At 42.2% G+C, this 25,217-nt stretch overlaps 1 protein-coding gene across 2 annotated transcripts in view; it reads right to left on the reverse strand.

The window, feature by feature from the left end:
* MYO15B (myosin XVB) overlaps positions 1-25,217 on the reverse strand; it is a 764,404-nt gene that overhangs the window by 635,493 nt on the left and 103,694 nt on the right. For both annotated transcript variants that reach the window (XM_082273009.1, XM_082273008.1), the window contains exons 19-27: positions 23,617-23,704; positions 21,853-22,006; positions 21,627-21,736; positions 15,787-15,846; positions 11,883-11,958; positions 6,417-6,535; positions 1,911-2,029; positions 1,685-1,826; positions 1,484-1,595 (exon numbers count right to left, since the gene is read on the reverse strand). In XM_082273009.1, coding sequence (XP_082129135.1) covers positions 1,484-1,595; positions 1,685-1,826; positions 1,911-2,029; positions 6,417-6,535; positions 11,883-11,958; positions 15,787-15,846; positions 21,627-21,736; positions 21,853-22,006; positions 23,617-23,704 — 980 coding nt within the window. The remainder of the gene's footprint in view (positions 1-1,483; positions 1,596-1,684; positions 1,827-1,910; positions 2,030-6,416; positions 6,536-11,882; positions 11,959-15,786; positions 15,847-21,626; positions 21,737-21,852; positions 22,007-23,616; positions 23,705-25,217) is intronic.

Here is a 25,217-nt window from a genome sequence, read left to right on the forward strand (position 1 = left end):
TGTGCTTGCTGTTCTTGAGGCCTCAGGTTGGCAACCCGAGGGCACGCTTTGCTGCAAGCTACTGAAAGTTGACTAAGGGGCTGTCATCTGAAGATGTAGTCTGGTATCACAGGAAAAAGGTGCTGCAGAGATGTTGGATGGAGGCAACCAACTTTCCTTGGACATTGTGTGAGTACAGACTACTGTGAGAGATTTTAGAGGCTATGGGTTGCTGCAACCCCTCTGCTGCTAGAGAGTAAGCTGTGTGTTTGTGTGAAAAGAGGACTCCGGCTGGTGTTCTGAAGAGCTCAGTCTAATGCCTCGTACACACGCAACGATTATCAACCGACCAATCATATGACTTTTGTCCAGAGTTGTGTTTTGTTGGTTGGAATGTGCCTAGACTGCACACGAATTTTCTCGGCCAACAAAATTCTACTTCAGAAGTGATGTCATGTGTTGGTTTGTTTTCTTTGTGTTTTTTCTTCACTGAGCATGCCCAGACTTGCTCATCAGATTTTTCTGTCTAAATCTGTACTGACTGCACGAAAATTGGCCGTTATGTTGACGGCCAACAAAAATTTTATAGTCTGCACACCAGATTTTTTTCGGCCGAAAAGTCAGAGTTGGTTGTCGGAAGCATCATACTAACAAGCCGAAAATTGGCAGATCGGACGTTGGCCGAAAATTCCCTGCCAATTTTCGATGCGTATGTACGGGGCTTAACTCTCTGTGAAGGAATTCTTCTCTAATTGCTCAAAGAAGGAGGGATTTGTGCCTTTAGCTACTACTTCAAAGCCAAGGCAACAGTCTGCTTTTGCAAAGACTTTTGCTTGTTTATGGTCCTCGTCTTGTACATAATTCTTTTTGGAGTATCCCATTCAATTCTCTAACCCCTTCCAAGTTACCTCAAAAATATAAACACTAAAAAGAACACCCCTGGACTTGTCATTGAGCCAAAGAGTGACTGATTGTGTGCCTGGCTGTGGGGCAATAACTGTTAAAAAGAGGCTGGCACATTTCCAGGGGCTCCTACGGGGGTTAGCTCTACATTTCTATGTTACTTAATCCTGACCCCTGCATCTCAAGGGCTTAGATTTAATTATTGCACAGAGTTTGGTACAATGCAAGCAGGTAGCTTATTTTTATTATGTTGACACCTTGCTGCAAAAACTGCCGCAGTGCCTTTGTAAACATAGTACTTCCAGTAAATGTAATACATTTCTGAAATATTATTTCTCTGTTGTCACAGATATATTGTTTTGGGCCCACATGGTCCTTATTAATAAGTAACTTTGAATAAATAAACTCAAATGAGGCCACTGTGCCTGCAATTGTGTTAGTGCACACTTATTTCACTATTCATTTTACAATCCATTAAAGAATTCCCCTACAATGTAACACAAGCAGGTACTCTGTAAATGGGTTGACCACCATGTACCGGCCTCTTTGTTTCCATGCACGTCGTACAAAAACAAGTCACTCCAATGATTGCTGCCATTACCTGGCTCCAATCCATCCATTGGCAGCACTTTGATGATGTCACCCTTCTTGAACTGAAGTAGACTTTTATCATCAGTAAAATGGCTACGGAGCGCAACCACGTGATTGGAGTCCTGTGAAAACACCAACAAAAGGACACTTTTATCAGGGATTTTGTTTTCTAATATTAGGCCAATTGCTATAGTTTGATCTCCTCAATTACCTTCATAAGTTCCTGCAGAAACAATTCCACCAAACTTTTTAGTGACTGTGCTCTATCGGAGCGCAAACTCAGATCCTCAGTACGCAGACAAAAGCGCAAAGTGCGGGAATCGGACATTTCCAAGGACAGGATATCAACAAAACTGCAAGATAAAGAAATTCGATTGTTTATGGAAAGATTCTCTCCAAGGTTTACTTATCTTCAATTGGGTGGTGTTTTGGCCCACCTGTAGCTGTACAGAGTCTTCAGGTATCTCTGTTGGATTCCTGTTGGATTTACATCCTTCAGAAGCCGGATCCCTCGGTGAGAAACCCCCAAAAGCAGTTTTTCAACATCATCATCCAGCTAAAAATCATACAAAAGGTAAAATGTTTGTAAATAACAAGGGGATAAAAAGTAGTACACTGCAAAACACAAAAAAGGAAACCGTAAAGAGTTATCAAATATGGTTTGAGATGTGTTACAGCTTAAGTTCCAGCCTTGGTATTTTTTTAGCTAGTTAATCCCAACTGTCAGGTTGATAACCGAAAGTGAAATGAAAACCTTGCTGGTGTTATATGTGTGCATGGTGGCACATCTACCTCCACTGTGCTGTCCTCCAGTGATGATGGGTCCAGGACCATGTCACCACTTTGTTTTCCACCGCCATGGTTTCTGTTAGCTCCTGTGGTAATTTGCTTTGGCCATTAGATGGCAACTAATGATGTAACTCCTGGGCATGTCCTAGCACCCAGCACACTGAGAACAGAGCCGGGGTGTACATTGCATGGGGTGTGTGAAGACAAAAAAATCACTAGAAGTTGGGGAAAAGCTTCTTTTGGCAAAACAGATTCTGGATGTCTTTTCTGCTGAAAAACTACTCCACCTCCTGGTTATTTGTTTTGTGGAACTTTATTTCTGCTTTACATACAGTTGTGCTCATAAGTTTACATACCCTGGTAGATTTTATGATTTCTTTGTAATTTTTCAGGGAATATGAATGATAATACAAAAACTTTTCTTTCACTCATGGTAATGTTTGGCTGAAGCCATTTATTATTAATCAACTGTGTTTACTCTTTTTAAATCATAATGACAACAGAAACTACCCAAATGACCCTGATCAAAAGTTTACACACCCCAGTTCTTACCGTGTATTGCCCCCTTTAACATCAATGACAGCTTGAAGTCTTTTGTGGTATTTGTGGATGAGGCTCTTTATCTTCTCAGATGGTAAAGCTGCCCATTCTTCCTGGCAAAAAGCCTCCAATTCCTGTAAATTCTTGGGCTGTCTTACATAAACGGCACGTTTGAGATCTCCCCAGAGTGGCTCAATGATATTGAGGTCAGGAGACTGAGATGGCCACTCCAGAACCTTCACTTTATTCTGCTGTAGCCAATGACAGGTCAACTTTGCCTTGTGTTTAGGATCATTGTCATGTTGGAATGTCCAAGTATGTGCCATGCGCAGCTTTCGGGCTGATGAATGCAAATTTTCCTCCAGTATTTTTTGATAACATACTGCATTCATCTTGCCATCAATTCTGACCAAATTTTCTGTGCCTTTGTAGCTCACACATCCTCAACACATCAGCGATCCACCGCCGTGTTTCACAGTAGGAATGGTGTACCATTCATCATAGGCCTTGTTGAATCCTCTCCAAATGTAGCGTTTATGGTTGTGGCCAAAAAGCTCAAATTTGGTCTCATCACTCCAAATGACTTTGTGCCAGAAGGTTTGAGGCTTGTCTCTGTGCTGTTTGGCGTATTGTAAGCGGGATAATTTGTAGCATTTGCGTAGTAATGGCTTTCTTCTGGCTACTCGACCATGAAGCCCATCTTTCTTCAATGCCTCCTTATTGTGCATCTTGAAACAGCCCCACCACATGTTTTCAGAGAATCCTGTATTTCCCCTGAAGTTATTTGTGGGTTTTTCTTTGCATTCGAAAAATTTTCCTGGCAGTGGTGGCTGAAATTTTAGTTGGTCTACCTGACCGTGGTTTGGTTGCAACAGAACTCCTCATTTTCCACTTCTTGATTAGAGTTTGAACACTGCTTATTGGCTTTCAATTCATTGGATATCTTTTTATATCCCTTTCCTGTTTTATACAGTTCAACTACCTTTTCCCGCAGATCATTTGACAATTCTTTTGCTTTCTCCATGACTCAGAATCCAGAAACGTCAGTGCAGCACTGGATGAAAGATACAAGGGTCTGTCAGGAGTCCAGAAACTCGTTGACCTTTTATACACACACACTAATTACAAGCAAACAGATCACAGGTGAGGATGGTTACCTTTAATAGCCATTCAAACCCCTTTGTGTCAACTTGTGTGCATGTTATAAGGCCATAATCACCAGGGTATGTAAACTTTTGATCAGGGTCATTTGGGTAGTTTCTGTTGTCATTATGACCTAAAAAAAGTAAACACAGCTGATTGATAATAAATGGCTTCAGCCAAACACTAACCATGAGTGAAAGAAAAGTTTTTGTGTTATCATTTATTCTTCTTATATCATTCTTCTCGGAAAAATGGCCAAGAAATCATAAATTCTGCCAGGGTATGTAAACTTATGAGCACAACTGTATGTTCTTGTGGTATTATGGTCTATAATAATTAGCCTGAAAGGTCCTATTCTTTCAGAAAAGATGATTTTATTGGTCTGCTGCAACTCCTTCATTTTCAGATCAGCAGACTAGGTGTTGGAAGATGACACTACTGTATCCCTTATACAGTCTAAACTGTAGCAGATAATGTGGTGCCATCCTCCTGGCTGTGCTGTGTGGCAGGGCTGTGCAAATATCAGGACTGGATGGACAAAAATACAAATCTTCTGACAGGTGCACATGTGTGCATTTTAAGTTCAGCTTCAATTTTCCTGAGCAATTTGAGTCCCCAAAACAAAGGGATCTCAATATGTATTGTCCAATCACAGGTTCGCTTCTCGCATCCCTAAATGCAACCAACTGAACCCTTCCAACCAGCAGAGAGGCTCACAGTGCATAAAAAGTCTTTGGAGTTTAGAGTCACAAATGACATACCTAGCACCCTGGTTCTGTGGCTCACATTTTGCTGCCTGTTTTTCAATGCCTAAAGTAGAATTATAGGCAAACTTATAAAGCTAAAGCGGAGTTCCAAGCCTCATAAAAAAAAGAAAAGAAAAAAAAAAAGGAAAATTGAAAGGCAGCAGATTCATCTATCAGTTCGGGTGCAGGAACCCCCATTGCAACTAAGGGAAACGGGCAGTGAAGCCTTCAGGCTCGAGTCACGCTACACTTTCTGAATGGCTCCCTCGCCTTCTGGGACACACACAGGTCCCAAAAGGCAACGAGGGGGAAAGAGGAGGGGCCAATGCAGACGGGGAAATGACGTACCTCGCCGTGGCGGGGTTAGGACGGAAGTACACCTTTGTACTCCAGAAAAAGTACTTAACAAATAGATAAAAAAAAAATATCCAAAAACGAGGGGGGTGGGGTGGTCTTTTGTTTAGGACCTAGTTGTATTTTTGGCTGAAACTCTACTTTAAGAGAGGGTTATAACATCTGTCAGATCTTTTTTGCCATCTGTGTCCCATTGTGGAGATTTCCCTTCACTTCCTGTCCCATAGCCAAACAGGAAGTGAGAGCAAATCTCTGCAAATTAACCACTTCTGGACAGGAAGGATTTCCCCCCTTAATGACCAGGCTATCTTTTGCGATTTGGCACTGCGTTATTTTAACTGAAAATTGCGCTGTTGTGCGATGCTGTACTGAAATAAAATGAATGTTTTTTTTTCCCACAAACAGGGCTTTCTTTTGGTGGTATTTGATCACCTGTGCGATTTTTACTTTTAGCGCTATAAACAAAAAAGAGCGACAATTCTGAAAAAAACGATATTTTTCACATTCTGCTATATAACATTCCCGAAAAAATTGAAATATCAAATTTTTTCATCTTTTTAGGCCAATTTGTATTCTGCTACATATTTTTGGTAAAAAAAAAAAAATCGCAATAAGCGTATTTTGATTGGTTTGCGCAATAGTTATCACGTCTACAAACTAGGGGAAAGATTTATGTCATTTTTAATTTTTACTTTTTTTACTAGTAGTGGCGGCAATCTACGATTTTTAGTGGGACTGTGACATTGCGGCGGACAGATCGGACCCCTAACTGACATTTTTGACACTTTTGGGGAGCCAGTGACATTCATACAGTAATCAGTGCTAAAAAATATGCACTGTTACTGTAATAATGATATTGGCAGGGAAGGGGTTAACCTAGTGGGTGATCAAGGGGTTAAATGTAAGCCTAGGGGAGTGTTTACTAACTGTGGGGGTTTGGGCTTTTGAAATGACCATAGAGATCTATGATCCTATATAGAAGGATCACAGGAGCTCTGTGAGCATTTCAGAGAGAAGAATGGTCAGCTGTGTTTACAACAGCAGACCGTCCTCCTCTCTCAGAAGGGGGCGATCGTGCATCGGCATCCCCGCTGCCTAGTGGCATCCCCAGCACCGGGCACACGACCGATGTACCCCCTATGTCGGTTTGCGCAGGAGGGGCGGTCCATAACTGGTTAAAGAAAATTCCTTGGGGACCCCCAAGTCCTCAGAACTAGTTGTCCCCATTGAAAGACTTCCCCTCTATTACTTTTCTGGGGACAACCCAAAATTTGGGATTTTCTTTTACTTCCTAAAGGCACTTTATAAAGTTTTGGGAGATCACAGCACAAAAGAATGTATTCAGTTACATAAATATACAGTTTTACTCACTGTGACAGGGAAGAGGCGGGAAAAATAATTCTCCCAGTTATCCCGAGCAGCTATAACAATACGTTTCTTAATAGAATCTTCTGTAATGGAGCTGGCATCACTTCCCACTTGGTGCTCATCTGATCAACAGAATTCAGAAAAAGGTCATTTACACACAAAATTATTTCTGCTGTATATACTGTACATGCTTATCTGAATGTCTGGCTTAAGTCTGGTACTGAATGAAAAAAACAGGAGGAGCATGGGAGGAGCTTGCTGTACTAACTAGGCAATGTTAGTATAGCGATCTCCCGCTAAGCTATCGTGTTCTGACAGGGGGGCCACCGCCCTGCTAGTACACACCAGTCAGCGCTCGCAGCCATTAGCTGCCAGCGCCGTTTGGATGCCAATTAGATGCTGGTATTCCAGCATGCCCATTCGACAGAAGCCTGCCATTCAGCCGGCTTCTGTTGGACACGCTGGTGTACACCCAGGCTTTGGGCTTCTCCACCTCTTCTTAAAGGGAAACCTGGGCAATCACTGTCCTTTGTCAGTTATTTTAATGCATCTTTTTCTGAAGTGTGTATTTTTCTACTATTTTGCAATGTTAAAGTATATGTGAACCTTTAACGTTTAAAACAACCCATTCAGTTTAAAACTGAAATGCAAGGCAAAACATTTGTGCGTGCATATACTTCTATCATTCTAAATACCTTTGTTTTCGTTTTTTTTTTAAAGTGATATCACATGACCTCAGTTCTCAGCTGTATAAGGTGCTTAAAGAGATGGGGGTGACGGTGTAACGTGAGAATTACCTACCCCGTGAGAAAAACCTACCCACGTCACGTCCGGCCAGGAACATCTGAGCAGCGCAGCAGTGCGCATGCTCACAGCCCCGGATACCTAATGGAAGAGCTGAGGATCAGACTAGTGCGCATGCGCACTAGTCTGAAACGATCTCGGTGTCCGTGAAAAAACCTACCAACGCGGCGCTTACATTAAAACAGCTGTGCTGCACTATGAGTCTCCGCTCCTGTCCCTGTCACTACCCTGATCTTGGCTAGTAAATATAAAAGCGGCTCTAGGCTCCGTGATTTATCTTTTCATACACCCGCCGCCGCCGCCGCTTTTATATTTACTAGCCGAGATCAGGGAAGTGACCGGGACAGGAGCGGAGATGACTCATAGTGCAGTTGTTTTAATGTAACTGCTCGCGTTACACACACTGCCGTGAACCGGAAGTGACGAGGGTAGGTTTTTCTCACGGGTAGGTAATTCTCACGGGTAGGCAATTCTCACGGAACAACGGCTCTGGTCTGGTCACATGATCCCACCTGTGTTAGCAGGCACGGCTGCAGGGGAGAAGAGGAAGCACTGGAAACAGATGAGCCATTGAAGCCTATGGCTAATGCTACCACTCTAATGCATTTCCAGCCATTGTTGAGTGCTTTCCTTCCTTTCTGCCACTGGCTGATACAGGGGAGGTTGCGTGACTGGACCAGAGTGAGCTGAAAATAGGTAAGTATATACAGTACATCTTTCTTAAACGGGTTAGTAGGCATAGTTGTTAGAATGGATGAGGGGACAGTTTTAAGAGTAGTGGTGCCAGGGGCATTTTCAAATAATGAGAGTGAAAGAAACATTAATTGCAGCTGTTCTCTATAGCTGGTGCCCTGCAGTGCTGAACCGATTAACAGCTGTTTTAGCAAAAGGAGGGAGATGCTGAACAGGAAGAGTTTAAAAGACTGAATCTGGTAACACTGTACTGTGGGAACTGTAGTCTGGAGGAGAGACTGTGCTATAGTGATCAAAATCTTTTGAACTGCATTCACCAGAGAGGAGATTGTTGGGAGGAGTGAAAAAGATGCATTTTCCTGGGCTGTGCAAGACTTAACTTCCTCTTGCCATGGAGGAGACTGGAGAGTGCACATCCCTGTCCAGTGTGCACCATTACTGCTGCAAATAAACGGCCTGAGTGGGGTCCACACCCCACACTCATCTGGGTGCAAAGCAGAGAGTGGACTAATCTTTGTGTGTGACTGGATGGTGAGCTGCAATATCACTGGGACTGGTGAGCTGCTGCTGTAAGAATGCTGCTAGAGAGAGAGAGAGAGAGAGAGAGAGAGAGACTGAACCCTTTAAGAACTGACCATACAGCCACCCACTAGCCTTATTACTGCCTGCAGGTTGAACTGGGACCATTCTCATGTGCGCCAAAGGTACAACTGGGCCCCAATGCTAGCCGGATGAAGACTTAGGACTTTACATCTGCTACACCGAGACCCAATCTATGCTTATGCTAAGTGATACCTCTTGGGGACACTGCACCATATCCTAGCCATTCTCCTAGGGTGCCCCCTGTTAGTTCTAGTTTTATTACATAGTTACATAGTTACATAGTAGGTGAGGTTGAATAAAGACAATAGTCCATCCAGTTCAACCTGTGTAGGTGTGTGTGACTGTAATCATCTAACATAGCCCTCAATCTCCTGATCCTTGAGATGTAAGTCTAAGAGTCTTTTGAAAGTCACCATACTACCCGCAGAAACCACCTCTTGTGGTAGACAATTCCACAATCTTGTAGCCCTAACAGTAAAGAACCCCCCACGTTGCCTGAGGTTAAAACGCTTCTCCTCTAATCGCATTGTATGTCCTCGAGTCCTCATGCAATTCCTTCGAATGAACAGCTTTTCTTCTAAGCTGAGATCCCCATTAAGATATTTATAAATTGCTATCATGTCCCCTCTCAGACGTCTTTTCTCCAGGGAAAATAAATCGAGCGATTGCAGCCGCTCTTCATAGGTAAGGTCCTCCAACCCCCTAATCAGTTTAGTTGCCCTTCTCTGGACTTTCTCCAGCTCCAACACATCCCTCCTGAGGACTGGCGACCAGAACTGGACAGAATACTCCAGATGCGGTCGGACCAGAGTTTTATAAAGTGGAAGGATTATAGTCTTATCTCTGGAATACATCCCTTTCTTTATGCATGCTAATATTCTGTTGGCTTTGGAAGCTGCCGCTTGGCATTGCATGCTGTTGCCTAATCTATCATCAACTAAGACTCCCAGATCTTTCTCCATTTTTGATTCCCCCAAGGGTTCCCCTCCTAACGTGTATTGTGTTTTTATGTTTTTGGTCCCCAAGTGCAAAACCTTACACTTCTCCACATTAAACCTCATTTGCCATGTCGTTGCCCACTCCGTAATTTCGTCCAGGTCATTCTGTAGGATATCTGCTTCATGCTGTGCAGTTATTGCCCTGGCCAATTTTGTGTCATCTGCAAAAACTGATAACGAACTACTGATCCCTTCCTCAATGCTGTTTATGAATAAATTGAACAAGGTTGGTCCCAGGACTGAGCCCTGGGGCACCCCGCTTACTACCTCAGACCAGGCAGAGTATGCGCTGTTTATTACTACCCTTTGGACACGGCCTTTTAGCCAATTCCGTATCCAAGAGCAAACCCTGCTGTCGATACCTGCAGACCTTATTTTATAAATTAACCGCTTGTGGGGAACTGTATCAAACGCCTTAGCGAAATCCAAGTACACCACATCCACTGGTCTCCCCCTATCTAGCTCACAGCTCACTTCCTCGTAGAATGCTAAGAGATTGGTTTGACAAGAACGCCCATTTGTAAACCCGTGCTGGTTACTACTGATGATGTTGTTGTCTTTAGCATACTCTACGATATAGTCCCTTATCATCCCCTCCAAAAGTTTACATATTATTGATGTCAGACTGACAGGCCTATAATTTCCCGGGATATGTCTCTGGCCCTTTTTGAATATCGGAATCACGTTAGCCTTCCTCCAATCCCCTGGTACATCTCCTGTCCTAATACTGTCAGCAAAGATCAGGAACAGTGGTCTGGATATAACCTTACTTATTATTCACATTACAGTTCTATTATTCACATTACAGTTCATTTACCACTAAACAGTCTTGTGTCTATTTACTTATGCTAACTCAGTCAAGTTAAAGGTATTGATATTGGTGTTCTTAGAAGATAAGTGCTTGCAGCATTTTTTCCATTCAACCACGTGTGCCAGAGAGCCTGAGGTTATTCACTGAGTTGAGGCTAAGAACAGAGGACCCAATCAACGAAGCGGCTCCTTTAAGGGTAGTGCTACAGTAGTTAGGGTTAAGCTGGAATTCCACTTAAACTACAATAAAGCAGCTAAATAAGAAGTTGAAATTGATATATATATATATTTTTTTTAGGTCTTGAAGATCCACACACTCCTGTCAGACAACATGCCCTGATCTACCATATTTGTTTTATCCACAGCAAGTATAAATGTGCAAAATAAAAGTGCAGGGCCTCAAAAACATATACAGAATCCCATTAATATGGAATTGAAATCTAAAATTAAATTGCAAAAAAAAGGAGAGAAAAAGTTCAAAGTGAAAATAAAGTTACACCAATATTAGTGACAAAAATCTCAAAAGTGCTTTAGTGATCTCCCATCACCCATATATGGAATGCAAACTCACCAAAATGAATGACTGCCACTACAGCAGCATAACCACCTCAATCAGCATGTTGCTCAGACCCCTTGATAAAGTCCCATCGGACAAAACGCGTCGAACTGAGAATTTGGTGCTGACATCACGTCGCTGTTTGATTCCAGGTCGGCAGCGGCTTTTAGATGTGAGTGATTCAATTAATTGTCCTACATGTGCTGTCTACATGCTTTTCGTATTAAAAGTACTACACTATTTGAATCTTCCTTTGGCTCCTGGTGAGCTTTATTTATTCAGTGTTGGAGGCTTTAAAGGAGAGGTCCTGAGATTCCTTATATTCCAATGATCCATGTCTGAGCAACATGCCTATAGAGGTTGTTATGCTGCTGTAATGGCAGTTACTCATTTTGGGGAGTTTGCATTCTGTACATGGGTGATGGGAGATCACGGAAACATTTTTGAGAAGATCTGTGTCACTAATATTGGTGTCACCAGTTTGCACTTTATTTTCACTTTGCACTTTTTCTCTTTTTTTTTGCAATTTAATTTTGGACTTCAATGCTATATATATGTGAATCTGTATGTTTTTGAGGCTCTGCACTTTTGTTTTGCACATTTTAACTGAAGCACTGATATACTGCTTTTCAGTGCTAGCAGCCTACACAGTTATTATGTACTTATACTAGCTGAATTAAAATCAAATTTATAGTTTTTTAAGGAATACATACTTGATTTGCAATCTTTTCATATCTCCTGAGAGTTTGGCTCTAAAGCAGAGGTGTCCAACCTGAGGCCCTCCAGATGTTGCAGGACTACATCTCCCATACTACTCTGTCAGCTAAGAGGCTGGCAAGGGAGTATGGGAGATGTAGTCCTCCAATATCTGGAGAGACGCAGGTTGGACAACCCTGCTCTAAAGGCTCCAAGCACCTGACCACCAGCAACACTAGCTGGCTAATCACAGGAAGGGAAGACAAAGGACGTGGGCAGGTAAATCTCATGCGTTTGCTTAGTACTTACTTAAGAAGTCTTTCATCTTTCGTCTCTCCTCCTTAGACAGCTTGAAACCAGTGTCCGAGAATGTGTCTCGAATTATCTATCACAACAGAAACCTACATGACTATTGCGCACATTAAATCCTATAAAAGTAATTAACAGCTACCTAGTCACAAGTTACTAAAGACCTGATTGCTACAAAACAACAAGATAGAATAGACTCAACAGTGTTTAATATATAGGCTTTGGATACTATGAGCAGCAGCTTTTCTAATATTCTTGTGAGATTGGTGAAACACAGCGTAGAGTCAATGGCCTGTCCTGGCCGAATTCTACAAAATCTGTTACAGAAGACATTCTAAAACACTATTCTCGTATTAGGACACAGACTGCAGTACCCCTGACCAACAGATATAACACTTTTCAACAAATGATCATTGTTCTTCTACCAGAATTTTCCAGGACTTTCTGATTACGCATGGCTTTCCTTACCTAAAATCTGTACAAATTTGAAGCTCAGCAAAAAACGTATTGCCTAATTGCCATGTCTTCTAGCATACATGAAACAAATGTCACTATTTCATAAGCAGCCTATGAGCTGAGATTTTGTTTTACATGATTGTATTTTTTAATAATTAGTTACATAGTTGGTAAGGTTAAATAAAGACACCAGTCCATCCAGTTCAAGTGTGTGTATGTTTGTGCTTATTTCACTACCGTTTTCCATATGCTACCATTTGCTAAGAAACACATCTATATGTTTTTTATTTATTTACATTCCCCACTGACACCACCAACTGTGAAAGGGAGTTTCACATCCTTACTGCTCTAACAGTAAATATTCCCTTATGCAGTTTAAAGTGATTGTAAAGTCTAATTTTTTTTTTTTTAAATAACAAACATGTTTTACTTACTTGCTCTGTGCAGTTGGTTTTGCACAGAGTGACCCGGATCCTCCTTTCTTGGGTCTCTCTTCTGTGCCCCTGGCTTCTCCCTCCTGTTGAGTGCCCCCACAGTGAGCAGCTTGCTGTGGGGGCACCCGAGCCGAGTCACAGCTCCCTGTGTCCATTTAGACAGAGGCATGACCCAGCCCACCCCTTCTCTCTCCTGATTGATTTGTTCCCGCTGCTGTCAATCAAAGTCAGTCAATCATGCCACGCTGCTGTCTCAGCCAATAAGGAGGGGAGCCCTGAGCAGCTGAGACACACCTGCAACATCGCTGGATAAAGATGGGCTCAGGTAAGTATTAGAGGTGCTGAGGGTGGCTGCTGCACACAGAAGGTTTTTTTTAACTTAATGCATGGAATGCATTAAGTTAAAAAAAAAAACTTCTTTCTTTACAGTCCCTTTAAGACTCATCCAACTTCATTGTGTGGCTGTGTGTCTTGTTTAGGGACCTTAAATTAAGTTTTTCCTTCAAATGCTAGAATCACTATTTTGATGTTTGTATATCACTATCATATCTCCTCTTAAAGTGGATGTATACCCTCACATGTACCCAGTGAAGTGAATAGCCTCAGACGATACACAGAGATGAAACAAATCTCCCTACATAAGTTTTGTATATCTGCTGTCTTCAGCTTTCTAAACTGTTGAGAAAGTGAACATTGTGTTCAAATCTTTTCTTCCTGTTCCAGCACTGGGCGTGGAATCTTGGCATACACTATGTGACAGCTGACTGGAGTAAGGGAAACCCCCCCCCCCCTCCACATAGGCAGAGGAAGGAAGAAACATGCAGAACAGTGCTGTGAATAGACTAACTCTCTGCTAAGCTATCTCTATGCACCCACCCCGACACAAATTCGGCTGCTTTTATCTCCTGTGTCGGAGAACTTCTCAGAAGTTATCATGCTGATAACAGAGGAATGGAGCAACAGAAAGACATGGGACTCAGGGCTTTGGAGAGAGATAAGTAAACACTACAGATATATGTGCCCAGGTCAAATTTCATGAATGGGGTTCACAACCACTTTAAGTGCCTCTTCTCCAGGAAGAATATGTTTAATGTTTGTAGTCATTCCTCATAACTGAGGTCCTCCAGACCCCTTATTAACTTTGTTGCCCTTCTCTAGACTCTCCCTAGTTAAAGCACATTCTCCCTGAGGAGTGAGGACTAGTGACCAGAACTGGATGTGTTTGAACCAGAGTTTTGTAGAGTGGTAGAATAAAAGTTTTATCTCATGAGTAAATTCCATTTTTAGTGCTTGCTAATAGCCTACTTAGCCTAGCTCGATGCAGCTTAGCATTGCATGCTATTGCTGAGCCTGTGATCTACTAGCACCCTCGGATCCTTTTGCATCCTTGAGTCCCCCAGAGATTCTTGCCCTAGCAAGAAACTTGCATTTATATTTTAGTTCCCAAGTCCATTACTTGGGAAAGGGGAAGTTCCACTCTAAGCCCTCCTCCCTCCTCTACCATATTTGAAATATCTTTTTTTTTTTTTGGGGGGGGGAGGTAGGGGTACCTAGATTTGACAGGTACTTCAGCTTGGATAGTTCTCCTTTTCCCCCTCCCCACCTGCCGTATTCTAGGACAGGTCCCAGACTGCAGGACCATTCAAAAAGCACAGTATGGCTCGTGCATGCGCAGCATAGCCAGCTGCTCATTTAGGATGCTGAGGCCAGGAACCTGAAGGCTAGTGAAGAACTAGCTTAGGTATGGATGTTGCTGGATCCCTGGAAAGATAACTGTCCTTTTTTTAAAAGTCAGCAGCTACAGGGTTTGTAGCTGCTGACTTGTTTATTTTTCAGAGTTGAGAACCATTTAACCTACAGTAGGTCTTATTGTAAAGTTGCTATGTCCTGTTGTAAAGTTATTTCCCTGCTTAGTTTTGTAACATCAGCAAACACTGAGATTGAACTATTTATTCCAACCTCTATATCATTTATGAAAAAGTTAAACGGAATTGTTTTTAGGACAGAGCCCTGGGATACCCCACTTACCACTCCAGACCATTCAGAAAATATACCATTAATCACCACCTCTGGATGTGCTCTTGCAACTATTTTTCTATCCAGGTACATACAATACTTTCAATTCCAATTTGAATTTGTAAATAGGCATGTATGGGGTACTTAATTAAATGCCTTAGCAAAATCTGATATATGCTATATCCATAGCCTTCCACTATCTATACAGCTCATAGAATGTTAGGAGGTTTGTCTGGCAAGAATAATCTTTCATAAATCCATGTTCATTACTACTAATGATACTATTTTCATCAGCAAATTCTTGGATATGGTCCCTCATCATTCCTTTCAATAGGTTACATACTATTGATGCTAGGCTGACAGGTCTGGAGTTTTCAGGTATATATCTTGGCCTTTCTTGAATATTGGTACCACATTTACTTTTCACCCATCAGCTGGTGCCATTCTAGCCAGCAGGCTGTCCTTAAAGATTAGGATTAATGGTCTCGCTATAGTGTGGCTAAGTTCTTAGCGAAATCTCGGGTGTAAGCCATCTGCTCCCAAGGATTTATTCAGAATATGTTTTTCTAATTTCTTGCTGAACACAGGTTTCTGTTAGCCACAAGGGTAAATTAAATATAATGTTATTAACATTACTGTCTTGTAAAAAAAAAAAAAAAACGAAATTCCTATTCTTTACGTATTGAGGCATTCAAAAACAAATACAGTACTGCATTTTGGCCACTATATGACACCTCAGTTACATGAGTTTATATCATAGAATAAGTTTTGCTGCAGCTGAGCGGATGTGTGTCACATTTGTTCATAGAAAGGTTTATACATAGATGCCAAAGTACTGGTTGGTTGTCTTTGACATTTCAGCTTCACCTGTTTAATGCCCAAAATTCTCTTGCACATTTGTTTTTCCTTGAAGCATGATAATTGCAGATCTGGGTATAATATTCACACTCATGGAAAATATTTAAATAAAAAAGACTGCATCTGGTACTATCATTTACCTGCTCACACAGAAGGTTCAAATAATATGGATGAGTGAATTTTTCTTTCGGATAGAAGATCTGCAAAGAAAATTATCTACAATTAGAAGATATCAATGTAAACATCACTTGGGAAGTTCTTATATTCTTAAAAAAAAAAAACATAATTTACATAAAGTGGATAGTTATTTTGTTCCCTTTGGTCTACCCCCAACATAACCAACCTCAAGTGTTTCTTATCACTGCCCCATTCCACTGTTGCAGGACCTCAAAAATCATTGGCACCCCGGATTAACAATGTGTTATACCAGGCCTCAATGTGTACCCATAAGAACTAGAAATCACTACCTGACAGGGTCTCCCAACGAACCCCCCCCCCCCCCTCCACCCGGCCCAAAATAATCAAAACAGAATTTCTGCTAAAAATACACTAAAATCATTAGTGGACAGAAACACAACATAACTTACAAAATTCCTGCAAAATCTTGCTAGGTCTTTGGGCTCATTCACATGGGTGCTGTGGCTAGTGTGAATCTGTGTTTTTTTTCTGTGGCTGGAGCTATGTGCAGGCAGCTTATGTCACTCTAGGGGGATGTAGCGGCAGTACAAACACTGCCACAGGTCAAAATTTGACAAGCACGTGGTTGCAGGTCTGCGGCCCCAAAACACAGACAGTGCATTTGGGGCCACTTTCCCGCACCTGTACACTTGTCAAATTAGGACAAGTGGACATTAGGACAAACCACTCATTAACACTGTATGGGCCAGAGAACCCATGTGAATGGGCCCTTAAATATTAATTTTTTTACAATTTTGTTTTTTATTCTTTTACACTTGTATTTATTATATGATACTATGTTAACTCAGAAAACGAAAGGGGCCAGTAAATATTACATATTTACTGGCCCCACCACATGCTCCATCCTGAAATCCTGGGAAGAGGGACCCAGGCAGCAGAAGGAAGGGGAACCCGGCCAGGAGGAGGTGATTGGTGCGACGGGTGGCATTTACTTGAAGTAATACCTTGTAATTTCCCCTAGCAGCAGCTGAATGCTGGTAGGAGGGAGGAGGAGGAGGATAAGCCAGCTTTCAGCTCCTGCATGGGGGAACTACAGGGGATCAGTACGAGATAATGCCATCCTCCATAGCACCGATTACCGATGTATACAGTATGTGAGTACACCCCTCACATTTTTGTAAATATTTTGATATATTTTCATGTAAGATCTAACGAGCAGGGCCCTCTAGTTTCTCCTGTTTTGAACTGTATTGTAACTGTATTGTCTTCCTTCACATTGTAAAGCGCTGCGCAAACTGTTTGGGCTATATAAATCCTGTATAATAATAATAATAATAATAATAATAATAATAATGTGACAACACTTATTACACTTTGCTACAATATAAAGTAGTGAGTGTACAGCTTGTATAACAGTGTCCCCTCAAAATAACTCAACACACAGCCATTAATGTCTAAACCGCTGGCAAAAGTGAGTACACCCCTAAGTTAAAATGTCCCAATTGGGACCAATTAGCCATTTTCCCTCCCCGGTGTCATGTGACTGGTTAGTGTTACAAGGTCTCAGGTCTGGTCACTGGCAGTTCAGCATGGCACCTAATGGCAAAGAACTCTGAGGATCTGAAAAAAAGAATTGTTGCTCTACATAAAGATGGCCTAGGCTATAGGAAGATTGCCAAGACCCTAAAAATGAGCTGCAGCATGGTGACAAAGACCATACAGCAGTTTACCAGGGCGGGTTGCACTCAGAACAGGCCTCGCCATGGTCGACCAAAGAATTTGTGTGCACATGCTCAGCGTCATATCCAGAGGTTGTCTTTGGCAAACAGTTTGCTGCCAGCATTGCTGCAGAGGTTGAAGGGATGGGGGGGGGGGGGGTTGGTAAACCTGTCAGTGCTCAAACTATAGGCCGCACACTGCATCAAATTGCTCTGCATGGCTGTCGTCCCAGAAGGAAGCCTCTTCTAAAGATGATGGACAAGAAAGCCCGCACACAGTTTGCTGAAGACAAGCAGACTAAGGACATGGATTACTGGAACCATGTTCTGTGGTCTGATGAGACCAAGATAAACTTATTTGGTCCAGATGGGGTCAAGCATGTGTTGCGGCAACCAGGTGAGGAGTACAAAGACAAGTACAGTGCCTTGCGAAAGTATTCGGCCCCCTTGAACTTTGCTACCTTTTGCCACATTTCAGGCTTCAAACATAAAGATATAAAACTGTAATTATTTGTGAAGAATCAACAACAAGTGGGAGACAATCATGAAATGGAACAAAATTTTTAACAAATAAAAAACTGAAAAATTGGGCGTGCAATATTATTCAGCCCCTTTACTTTCAGTGCAGCAAACTCTCTCCCGAAGTTCAGTGAGGATCTCTGAATGATCCAATGTTGACCTAAATGCCTAATGATGATAAATAGAATCCACCTGTGTGTAATCAAGTCTCCGTTTAAATGCACCTGCACTGTGATAGTCTCAGAGGTCCGTTTAAAGCGCAGAGAGCATCATGAAGAACAAGGAACACACCAGGCAGGTCCGAGATACTGTTGTGGAAAAAGTTTAAAGCCGGATTTGGATACAAAAAGATTTCCCAAGCTTTAAACATCCCAAGGAGCACTGTGCAAGCGACAATATTGAAATGGAAGGAGTATCAGACCACTGCAAATCTACGAAGACCTGGCCGTCCCTCTAAACTTTCAGCTCATACAAGGAGAAGACTGATCAGAGATGCAGCCAAGAGGCCCATGATCACTCTGGATGAACTGCAGAGATCTACAGCTGAGGTGGGAGACTCTGTCCATAGAACAACAATCAGTCGTATACTGCACAAATCTGGCCTTTATGGAAGAGTGGCAAGAAGAAAGCCATTTCTTAAAGATATCCATAAAAAGTGTTGTTTAAAGTTTGCCACAAGCCACCTGGGAGACACACCAAACATGTGGAAGAAGGTGCTCTGGTCAGATGAAAACAAAATCAAACTTTTTGGCAACAATGCAAAACGTTATGTTTGGCGTAAAAGCAACACAGCTCATCACCCTGAACACACCATCCCCACGGTCAAACATGGTGGTGGCAGCATCATGGTTTGGGCCTGCTTTTCTTCAGCAGGGATAGGGAAGATGGTTAAAATTGATGGGAAGATGGATGGAGCCAAATACAGGACCATTCTGGAAGAAAACCTGATGGAGTCTGCAAAAGACCTGAGACTGGGACGGAGATTTGTCTTCCAACAAGACAATGATCCAAAACATAAAGCAAAATCTACAATGGAATGGTTCACAAATAAACATATCCAGGTGTTAGAATGGCCAAGTCAAAGTTCAGACCTGAATCCAATCGAGAATCTGTGGAAAGAACTGAGAACTGCTGTTCACAAACGCTCTCCATCCAACCTCACTGAGCTCGAGCTGTTTTGCAAGGAGGAATGGGCAAAAATGTCAGTCTCTCGATGTGCAAAACTGATAGAGACATACCCCAAGCGACTTACAGCTGTAATCGCAGCAAAAGGAGGCGCTACAAAGTATTAACTTAAGGGGGCTGAATAATTTTGCACGCCCAATTTTTCAGTTTTTTATTTGTTAAAAAAGTTTGAAATATCCAATAAATTTCGTTCCACTTCATGATTGTGTCCCACTTGTTGTTGATTCTTCACAAAAAATTACAGTTTTATATCTTTATGTTTGAAGCCTGAAATGTGGCAAAAGTTCGCAAAGTTCAAGGGGGCCAAATACTTTCGCAAGGCACTGTATGTCTTGCCTAGAGTCAAGCATTGTGGTGGGAGTGTCATGGTCTGGGGCTGCATGAGGGCTGCCGACACTGGGGAGCTATAGTTCATTGAGGGAACCATGAATGCCAACATGTACGGAGTCTGTGACATACTGAAACAGAGCATGATCCCGGAGACTGGGTCGCAGGGCAGTATTCCAACATAACGACCCCAAGCACACCTCCAAGACCACCACTGCCTTGCTGAAGGTAAAGTTGATGGACTGGCCAAGCATGTCTCCAGACCTAAACCCATTTGTGCATCTGTGCGGCATCCTCAAACGAAAGGTGGAGGAGCGCAAGGTCTCTAATAGCCACCAGCTTCATGATGTCATCATGGAGTAGTGGAAAAGGAATCCATTGGCAACCTGTGAACTCTGGTGAACTCCATGCCCGGGAGGGTTAAGGCAGTGCTGGAAAATAATGGTGGCCACACAAAATATTGACAGATTGGGCCCTATTTGGACATTGTCACTTAGGGGTGTACTCACTTTTGTTGGCAGCGGTTTAGACATTAATGGCTGTGTGTTGAGTTATTTTGAGGGGACAGCAAATTTACACTGTTATACAAGCTGTACACTCACTACTTTACATTGTAACAAAGTGTCATTTCTTCAGTGTTGTCACATGAAAAGATATAATAAAATATTTACACAAATATTAGGGGCATACTCACTTTTGCGAGATAATATGTGTGTGTGTATGTATGTGTGTGTATGTATATGTATGTGTATATATAAATATATATATATATATATATATATATATATATATATATATTATTGTGTATATATACAATACTGCGCAAATGCTTTAGGCAGGTGTGAAGAAATGCTGTAAAGTAAGAGTGCTTTCAAAAATATATATTTTAATTACTTATTTTTTATCAACTTACAAAATGCAAAGTGAGCGAACACAAGAAATATCTAAATCAAATCAATATTTGGTGTGCTTGTGCCTCGGCTTCAAACCAGCATCAACTCTAGGTACACTTGCACACAGTTTTTGAAGAACTAACCACAGAATTTCTGTGGATGTAAGCTGCCTTAAATCCTTATCTCTTCATGTAATCCCAGACTGACTTGATGTTGAGATTAGGGCTCTGTGAGGCCAAACCATCACTTCCAGGACTCCTTGTTCTTCTTTACGCTGAAGATAGTTCTTAATGACATTGGCTCTATGTTTGGGGTTGTTGTCTTGCTGCAGAATCAATTTGGGACCAATCACACGCCTCCCTGATGGTATGGCATGATGGATAAGTATCTGATATTGAGGACTATAGATGTAGGGATTGGCTAAGGAAACTTAATGCATCAGATGAAAGAAGCATCATCATCATCTTTCGAATGATGATGATGATGATGAAAGACACATCATCATTCGAAAGATGTCCAGCAGTGCCATTAGCACAGAACTGGCAGGAACCAGTGGGACTCAGGTACACCCATCTACTGTCCAGAGATGTCTGGCCAGAAATGGTCTTCATAGAAGTATTGTGGCTAAAAAGTCATACCTGACATGGAGACAAGGCTAAGCGACTCAATTATACACAAGAACATAGGAACTGGGGTGGAGGAAAATGGCAGCAGGTGCTCTGGACTGAAGATTAAACATTTTAAATATTTGGCTGTAACAAGAGGAAGTTTGTTCGCCGAAGAACTGGAGAGCGGTACAATGATGAGTGTCTGCAGGCAACAGTGAAGCATGGTAGAGGTTCTTTAAAAGCTTGGGGCTGCTTTTCTGCAAATGCAGTTGGAGATTTGGAAAGGATCAATGATGTCCTCAATGCTTAAAAATACATGCAGATACTTATCCATCATGCCATACCATTAGGGAGGTGTGTGATTGGCCCCAAATTGATTCTGCAGCAGGACAACAACCCCAAATATACAGCCAATGTCATTAGGAACTATCTTCAGAGTAAAGAAGAACAAGGAGCCCTGGAAGTGAGGGTTTGGCCCCCCACATATGATATGTATATATCCGTGTAATTTAATAAATTGGATGAATACATTGCACTGGCACTTCCCCCTTGTAATGGGAAAGTTTAAAAAACTTTCGCTATACCGACTTACTTCCTTCCGCACATAAAGTCTCCAGTTCACATCACTGTAGGAGAAGTAAACACTGGCACTATGTTTGATGAGAGCTGACTTAGTGGTATGGTCACCTTCGAGAGTTCTCCCTGAAAGCAAAGGAAGTTCAGTTGCTACAATGAATAAAATGGAATTCTTTTGAAGAGGAAATTACAGATTGTTAGAAAAAACAGGTTATTCAGAAAATCTTGCCATTTCTATTTACCTGCACCCTTTGGAGCCTGAACATCTGGGGCCGGTGGTATCAAACCAGATGCAAAGAGCCCTAAAAGTGGCTTTTGCTTTTCTCTGATAGAATTTGTTGGCTCACTCTTTTCTGTAGGAGGAAGTGGAGGAGGTGGTGGTGGCTTTGAAGAGTTCTTAAAAAAAAAGAAATCAATCAGAAGACAAGCGTGGGCAAATGAGTAAATAAGTGTGTTGCAAACAAAATGCAAATTGTAGTAACCAGGGCCAGTTGTATAATCCCCCCCCCCCTCCATTCTCACAAGGCCCAAAGTCTTGTGCCTCCCCTCTCCCACTCTATTAAATGTATAAATAAAGGCAAAACTTTTCTTTTTTTTTTTTTTAGTTTTGGATAGAAATTGGAACACCTGTCATTTTTATTGCTGTCTGTGCCCCATGTAAGGGAGAATCATCCTCTATTTGTCCTGTTTACCATTATCATTGAAAGTAAAAGCAAATCCCATATTTTAGATTGTCCCCAGAAAAGTACTAGAGGGGAAATCTTCCAATGGGGACACTAGTTCTGGTGATTTGGGGGTCCCCAAGAGATTCCCTTATTTGCATGGATTTCCTCTCACTTCCTGTTTTAGCTATGGGACAGGAAGTGAAGGTAAATGTCCTCAATGGGATAACAACGGCAAAAATAAACCTTACAGGGGAGGGGTTATAATCCTCGCTTTTCATTATCCAAAAAAAAAAAAAAAGTTTTGCCTATAGTTCTACTTTAAATTGGCCAACCCTCAGTATCGCACTAACAAGATCAGATATTATAACCCGCTCACACCTGCTTAATTTCACTTAGTGTACTTTGGAGAACAAATGTCCCTTTTCTTTTTGGTGTATTTCTTGCTTGAATTATAAGAGTTGTTTTCTATCAACAGCTACTGGTAAATCTTTTTCTTAGAGTCCTTTGAGGGACACAGCTTCTTCCTCTTATATGTTATTGTTTTCTCTTGGACTGCAATCAAAAACTTAAAATGTGTGAGATCAGAAGGCTCCTAGCCTCGAGGGCACTGGCCTTCAGTTTTCTATGTGCCGTGTCAATTTCTTTCTTCGGGCTCTTTTACACGGTCCGCCTCCGTAGGCGGATCCGTGCTGCTCAGTGGGGATCGATCCGCTGATCCCCGCTGAGCCGGCGGATGACAGCTCCGTCTCCGCTTGCAGTGCGGAGAGGGAGGTGTCACAGCCCCCGCTGCTCTCTATGGGGAATCGGATGAGAGCGGACCACCTGTCCGCTCTCATCCGATCCGATCACTGAACGGATGGAAAAATAGGGTTTCCATCCGTCCAGATTTCACGGACACGATCGGTTTCAGATGGCAGCGGGTGTCAGCGGAGGTGTCTCCGCTGACATCCGCTGCCCCATAGAGCTGCATGGAGGATCATTGGGCTGTGCTCCTCAATGGACTCCTGGAAATTGATTTTACAGTCAGTATAACAATCCTTTTTATATTTACACAGTAATGTGTGACAGACATGAGAAGTGATGGCTTTGTGCCACCTCTGCTGCTGTATGCCAAAGCCAGCATTTGTCACATTTTCACCAGGGCCGATTGTTACTTTTCAGAGAAAATGATCATGTATTGATTAAACTACCGAATATGTGACAGAGCGCATACTTTTTTCAAAATAGCTGTTATATCACACAATCATATTGTTTCTTGTATGGCCATTAATGCCCTTTTCACATCCCAACTGCTCTTTACACTATCTTATTGAATAATCCAGTGTTTCTTATTGGCCTTACCCCATCTGGAGGAGGGCCAGCGTTCCTGAGTCGCTCCAGGGCCTCCTCTTTGGGATCTTTCTTCTTTATGAAGGTTTGGGCTGTTCTCCTACAGTACAATAAACAAAGGATCACGCAAACCATAATGGCACCAATTCTAAAGCCTCGTACACACGCTACAAATTTCCTCCGACCGGTCGTCCGTTTTTTGTGGCATGCTAGTCTGATGTGGAAAGTGAAGAGGTTATTTTCATTTGAATTTTCCCCTACGACAGAATTCTACTTCAGAAGTGATGTCATGTGTTGGATTGATTTGTATGTGTTCTTTCTCTCTGAGCATGCCTAGTTTTGCTCATAAGATTTTTCCCCGTCGAAATCTGTACTAATGAGACGAAAATCGGACGTGTGTTGACGGAGGACAACAATTATATAGCCTGCACATCAGGAATTTGTCAGCTGAAAAGTCTGAGTCAGCTGTCGAAAGCACCATACTAACAATCCGAAAATCGGCGGATCAGTCGTCGGACGAAATTTCCCGGCTGAATTTCTTCTCGTGTGTACGGGGCTTAAGAAGGCTAAGACATGAACAACGTTGTACTTATCTCAATGGCTGTTATCTAGGTTTATAAAACGATTGCTCTCTCCCAGCAGCCTCTTCTGCTAATCCTCAAAAACTCTGCTTAGTTAAAGTAATAATAAACTTTTTTTTTGACTTGTACCTACAAGAAAGCCTATAATAAGGCTTACCTGTAGGTATAGTGAATATCTTGTAAACTTGCACTATTTAGGAGATATTCAGACTGCATGCACTGGCGCATGCACTCTGAAGATCCAGCATACTGTGCTGGACCTTCAGAGCCCGTGTCGTAAATGAGGGCTCCCACATGCATATGCAGGAGTGACGTCATCGCGGCTCCAGCCACTCATGTAGCCAGAAAAATGAAGCCGGAGAATTTCCTGCTCAACTTACCAATCGGCTTGCAAACAACCAAACTCTCCTTTTTAACAGTGCATTGAAAGCAAGTGTTTCGTCTGCACACATTTGCGAATAGATGCGTAAGCTACATAGCCCAGTCAAGGCACCCTGGTATTTTCTGTAGTCCTAACTCAAAATGTTGAGAGCCTCCACAGTGGAAGCACATGCGTTATAACGGATAGGCAGAGGGCAGGTGAGCCCACCCCTCCTTAAAGGTACAGGGATGCACTGGTCACCCAGCACTTAGCACTATAGCAGCAAGGTGTGCAGTGGGTCCCCTCACCAATATTTCAACAGTACAAACAAATGGCCACTGCACTCACCTATAACTGACCTTTGCATGTGTGCAGACTAAACCCATGTTTTTAACGTATACTGTTAGACAGGAAAATTCTGTTTTCTGGCTGGTTGGTAAGTTTAGCAGCAAATTCTCTGGTTTGTTTTGCATGCGTTGGCCTTCCATGTGCTCCTTGCAGCAAAGGCCAGTTATAGGTGAGGGCAGTGACCATTTGTTTGTACTCATGTAGCCAGAGGCCACCAACCCAGAAGGAAGATGAAGATGGTATCCCTGTCAGTGACTTCATTTAAGCACTCGTTCACATCAACACGGCTTTGAAATCGTGCAAGTTCATCTGAACTCACACGA

Source organism: Pelophylax lessonae, assembly GCF_965119305.1.
Source record: "Pelophylax lessonae genome assembly, chromosome: 11".
Classification (NCBI taxonomy): domain Eukaryota; kingdom Metazoa; phylum Chordata; class Amphibia; order Anura; family Ranidae; genus Pelophylax; species Pelophylax lessonae.